General features: G+C 56.3%; 1 protein-coding gene and 1 long non-coding RNA gene across 2 annotated transcripts in view; one reads left to right on the top strand and one right to left on the bottom strand.

Annotated features, from left to right (window-relative positions):
- CBLC (Cbl proto-oncogene C) overlaps positions 1-5,484 on the bottom strand; it is an 18,100-nt gene that overhangs the window by 5,425 nt on the left and 7,191 nt on the right. Inside the window, exons 7-10 of the mRNA XM_015589338.2 lie at positions 3,812-3,899; positions 3,050-3,181; positions 1,647-1,811; positions 1,130-1,210 (exon numbers count right to left, since the gene is read on the bottom strand). Coding sequence (XP_015444824.2) covers positions 1,130-1,210; positions 1,647-1,811; positions 3,050-3,181; positions 3,812-3,899 — 466 coding nt within the window. The remainder of the gene's footprint in view (positions 1-1,129; positions 1,211-1,646; positions 1,812-3,049; positions 3,182-3,811; positions 3,900-5,484) is intronic.
- On the top strand, positions 1,841-5,474 carry LOC112479678. The gene is made up of 4 exons (XR_003046300.1): positions 1,841-2,310; positions 2,750-2,898; positions 3,129-3,188; positions 4,342-5,474. It is a non-coding gene; the product is annotated as an uncharacterized LOC112479678 (long non-coding RNA).

The raw sequence follows: 5,484 nt of genomic DNA, 5'->3' as shown, positions 1-5,484 counted from the left end.
CTGGGTCCCCGCCCCCCCCCCCCCACCCCCTTCCTGCTGGCTCTCTTGTTTGTCGAAAAGTTCCCGGATGAGCTGAGCTGTTTGAAGACAGAGGTATTGATTTGATCTTTTGTGTACTCAGTCTGAGATGCTAACAGATCTGCCCCTCCCCAGTAGGCCAGGGTAAAATCCTGGCCCCACCCCCAACCCCGTCCTGCTGGCTCTCTTGTTTGTCGAAAAGTTCCCGGACTTCCTGAGCTGTTTGAAGACAGAGGTATTGATTTGATCTTTTGTGTACTCAGTCTGAGATGCTAACAGATCTGCCCCTCCCCAGTAGGCCAGGGTCTCAGAAAATCCTGGCGGAGAAGCAAGCAACACTGGGCTAGCTTAGAAAATAAGGTGATGAGACTACATTCTGCACCTCCTAGCTGTTAAACCTATCCGATCACAGAGCGTTAAGAAAATAGCAGATGATTTTGGGGGGGGTTTTAAGGCCCCCCCAATGCTGGCTTCTCCTCGCTCACGCTGTGTGGGTTTGGGCAGGTGCAGACACCTCTCTGGATGTTTTTCCTCTGAAAGATGAAGACTGGGACATTTTCAACTTCATGGGCTGTTGGGGAGACTCAGTTCGACTTAGTCACGCAATGCCTATTTAGTGAGCACCTACTAGGTGCCAGGCACTGTCCGAGACTGCGGAGATGTCACAGAATGAGGCAAAGTCCTTTCCTTCAGGAGGGGAGCAACCTGCTGCCGGGGACAGAAAACAACAGAAACTGTCCTCTTAGTCAGGTGATGACAGGGACTAAGAAAATATAGCAGGTGGGGGCTTGGAAGGACCATGGCGCTTTTCAATAGGATGGTCAGAGAAGACCTCCTTGAGGGAGGGATGAGAATGCAAGCCTGAAGGAAAGAGATCCAGGCGGAGGGAACGGCTCTGGGGCAGGACGCGCCTGGGAGGCTGGACGGAGAGCCACACAGCCAGTGAGGGGGACTGAGTAAGGGACAAAACAAGGGAAGAGGCCATAGAGGGGTGGATGTCAGATCACACGGCCCCTTGTAACTAGGCGCAGAGAATGAACGCCGAGCCAGACCAGGGCCCGGCGGTGGGACGAGACCCAGGCCGCCCCCCTTGGACCAGCACCTGACTCACCGCCTTCAGCTGGCCTTTAATTCTGGGGCTGTCAGGGAACAGATCCAGCCGGGGGGGCAGTGGGGGAGGTAAAGGGGTCACCTGGGGAAGACAGAGGGTGGGGAGGGGTTGGGAGCTGTCATTTTCTTCTCAACTACATCTTCCTGCCTGGCATCCCGGCACTCGAGCCCTGTTCTAGACGCTGGAGGTATAATAGAGAAGGAGACAGAGTTCCGACCCCCAGCAGGGTCCCAAGTGAAGACGGCCACAGCCCCAGACCCTCGGGGAAGCAAAAGGCCTGGCCCCTAGGACCCTAGAATCCTGCCACGAGCCCCCTCCTCCATCAGACCTGGCAGTCCAGGCCCTCAGCCCCTCCTCCTCCAGACCCAGGAGTCCAGGCCCCCAGCCCCTTCCTCCCCCAGAACTAGGAGTCCAGGCCCCCAGACCCTCCTCCCCCAGAACTAGGAGTCCAGGCCCCCAGACCCTCCTCCTTCAGGCCTGGGAATTTTAGCTCCAGCTCCCGCCCGGCCCTGCTTACCTGCCCCAGCTCCTCCTCTCCCACTTCCTGGTCACTGCTGTACTCCAGGGCCTCAGGAGTGGCCCTGGCTTCTTCCGCTGGCCTCTCTTGGAATTGGTGGATACTCACGACCTCTCGGCCCTTGATCTCGGTGCGGCAGAAGGGGCAGGTCGGGCTGTCTGACTGCTGTGGGCGGGGAGGAGAAGGGTCAGGGTCTGCTGGTTTCCTCCACCTCCCCTGGGACCACGGGGGCCTTTGCCTCCAACAGAGTGAGGCAGGGAGGACAGTCAGAGGGAGGAGGATGGAGAGAGAGAGTCACGAAGAGAGGGAGATGGGGAGAGAGAGGCAGGATGGGAAGCGGGGACTGGACAGGAGCCCGAGGCTGGGAGGGCGCACTAGTGGGGAGCCCGGGGGAGCCAGGGTGTCGTCTGGGTCTCAGCCATCGAATGATGCTACTGGCTAGGAATGCCTGAGACACTCGCCTGGGCCCCCCAGCCGTTCCGCCGCCACCAATGGGGCCAGCGTTGTGGTCGCACTGGCCTTCGTGGGTTATGACTGTGGGATGTGCCTCAGTGAAAACCGTCAGGGAACTCTGAAGAACAAGATTTATTACTGACAGTTCCTGGAGGGTCAACGGCACGCCCCGAGGGCCACACAACGGGTGTGCCACACAGCGAGGTCGCAGGTATAGAGGGAGGGGGATGCATGGACCCTGGGCTTTGCCTTTATCAGGGGCCCAGCGGGGCGCTTAGGGGCTCTTTATTGGCGAATTTAAAGCACAGGGGTGGGAATTAAGGTGCAGGACAGGAGAAGCAGAGTCGCTTAAGCTGTCCGTTGCCTGGGTTACCCAGGGCTTTCTAAAGGGGAGCCTAGTGGTGGTGGGATGGCCTGGTTCCTCTCTCTGGTAGCTGCTTCACACGACAGGTCATTTGTTTACTGAAATGGATGAGTTGGCAATCAAAGGCTTAATGTCATGCACTCACACAATCCCAAAGCTTAATGCCAGGCACTTACGCTCCAGAGCGGCTGAGGCTCGCTTTCCCCAGGGGTCTTTTCTGAGGGCGTCGGGGCTTGGATCCTCACTCTGGCCCTTGGGAGGTTACTATCAGCTCTATGCTCCACAGGCCGAGGCTGAGGCTCAGAGAGGGGAAGCCACCAGCCCCAGATGGCCCAGCGAGGGAAGGAAGGAGCCCTGTCCATGAACGATGTAGCTCAAGGAGAAGCGGAGGTGACAGGTGCACAGAGATGGAGACAGAGACACAGACGCAGACAGGTGGGGTCCTGAGCGACCCTGAGCAAGTCTCCACTGTCCCTGAGCCTCAGTTTCCCCATCTGACTGAGGCATGCGGGAGATCCTTTAGGGAATTTTACCACAGAGACAGTGTGGGAGGCTGGGCAGAAAGGCAGGTCTGGGTCAGACTCACCAGCCACGTAGCCAGACAGCGGCTGCAGAGTAGGTGCCCGCACGGCTCGATCTTCACATTCTTGTCACTCTCGGCACAGATCTTACAGAGCTCGAACGTGGAGTCCATGGCCCAGTACAGCTGCAGCTGCTCCTGGCAGGTGAGAAGATGGGGAGGATGCGAAGGGGCAGTGACGTCCATCATGGGGATACAAGTCGGGCCCCAGGAAGCCAGCCCCAAACCCTCTCTCGAGTTCAAGGCCATGTGTCTAGCTGCCTCCTACATGTATGAGATTTGTTCTCTGGGGTGGTGTGCACTCAGGGTTGCCAAGTTGAGCAGCTGAAAATGCAAGATGCACTATTATATTTGATTTTCAGACACACGAAGAATAAATTTTTAGGTATAAATATATCCCAAATATTGCATGGGATATACTAAAAAAAAAAAATTATTCGTTGTTACTTTTCCACCCATGGGGCGACTGTGAAGATTGAGGCACAGGGGTTGTCACTGGTGAATGCACGAACGGATGATCTCAGAAGTGTCATTTCCTGCTTTAATCCCCACAAAAACCCCTAGATAGGAGGAAGGAGAAGCTGTATTTTCTAGAAGAGGAACGAGGACTCAGAGAGGCCAAGTAATTTACCCCAGGTCACACAGCCACCGCACCGGCACCAGGGCCTGACTCCACGGGAGAGAATTCCTGAGCCAAGCGTGGGGGGTGGGTGGGGGCAGTCAGCAGGGATGGGGGGTACACAGAGGGGGACACAGGCCTGGGCTCACCTCTGACACTTGGATGCGCTGATGGGGCTCCACCTGGTAGAGTTCAGTCAGGTCTGGGTTGCGGTTCTTTCCATCTGGGTAGAGGTACCTGAGGGAGGACAGAGAGGGGTACCGAGGGCCTGTCGAGCCTGCCCCCCAATAGTAACAAGGACTCCCCCAGCCCCACCGCAGGGCCCAGAGCTCCCGAAGGAGCATTTGCCCTAAATCTCTTGCTGTTCTGGGATATTTTTCCTTCTCTCTCCTCAAATTGGCACTCCCCAGGGCAAGCTATGTCCCCTCAGACTTCCAGGGCAGTGTCCCCTCAGGAAACCAGAGACAGGCACAAGTAACCTAAGTGACTCAAACTCTGGGAACACAGATCAGATGAATGGGGACCAGGACACTGATCAAAATCCAGGCCTTGCCCTCCCAGAGTGTCCCCTGTCCTAGAGTTTTGAGGCCAGAGCACAACAGCGTCTCAGAGTCACAGGGTTGGAGTGATCAAACCCTAGGGCCCTCCTGGACTGCCTACACGGCTTCTCATTTCACAGCTGGTGACGAAGCCCACTGTGAGAGGGGCGACCGCCCACGGCCACAGGGAGGCCCGGAGAGCCACAGACCAGGGCTGTGGGCAGGTCTGAGCACCAGGCTCCAGGGCAGCCGAGGAGGCTCTGCACCCTCTGGGTCTCCCATCCAGGTCAGACTTGCACCTTCAAACCAACAGTGGGGTCCCAAGTCCCTTAGGGGGGTGGCTCTGCCTGGTCTGGACCCGCGTGCGGTTGTCCCACAAACACACTGTGTGACCTGGGCTGGCCTCAGTTTTCCCTTCTGTAAAATCACACCAGAGACGGGCAGTGAGGATTAACTAACTACCACAGAGCTCGTAACAACGCGCAGCGGCCCTCCTCCACGGCCAGACGCCTGACGAGAGGGCACTGCCATGCTCCGCTTTGGACCCGGAACGCCGCCTGCCTCACGGAGGGATGGGGAGAGCTCACGGAGGGGTGGGGAGAGCTGGGTGTCCCTTCCCTCTGAGAGATTGAAGATGTTCACACTTACTCTGGAATCCTCTCCAATGAGCTATGACCTGGAACTCCGGACAGCATAGCGGGTAAGGGCCCATATTCTGAGCCTGGCTGCCTGGCTTCAAAACCCAGCTCGTTAGCTCAGCAGCTGTGTGACCTGGGCAAGTGTCTCTGTGCCTCAGTTTCCTCAGCGGTCAAATAGGGAGATAATAATATATGCGTGCATATGTAAATTTACCCAGGCACTAAAATTTACTCGTAATCCCAAAATCAACAGCCGTGGCACTTTTGTGGTCATCGGTGGACATGCGCACAGTGGCAACAAATTTGAGTCACCCCACAGGCATAGCCCCAGGTGAGGCTGAACAAGGCGACAGCTCGTTCCAACTCTCGTGCTGTAAACCAGTGTCCTTTTCACAGTCTATTCAATGTCACGTTTCTTGCAGTTCTGTGCTTTCTCTTGGTGATTTCGCTATTTAAAATGCCTCCTAGGCCCAGGGCTGATGCACCGTCTAGCATTCCTAGCCACAGGAAGGCTGCAGTGTGCCTTACGGAGAAAATACGTGAGTTACAGAAGCTTCGTTCAGGCATGAGTTATGTGCTGTTGACCGTGTGTTCAAAGTTAATGATATAATGATACATATTACGTGAGGTTTTTCTTTCTTTCTT

This window comes from Pteropus alecto, unplaced genomic scaffold (genome assembly GCF_000325575.1).
Source record: "Pteropus alecto unplaced genomic scaffold, ASM32557v1 scaffold194, whole genome shotgun sequence".
Taxonomy (NCBI): domain Eukaryota; kingdom Metazoa; phylum Chordata; class Mammalia; order Chiroptera; family Pteropodidae; genus Pteropus; species Pteropus alecto.
This window is presented reverse-complemented; position numbering and strand designations above follow the sequence as displayed.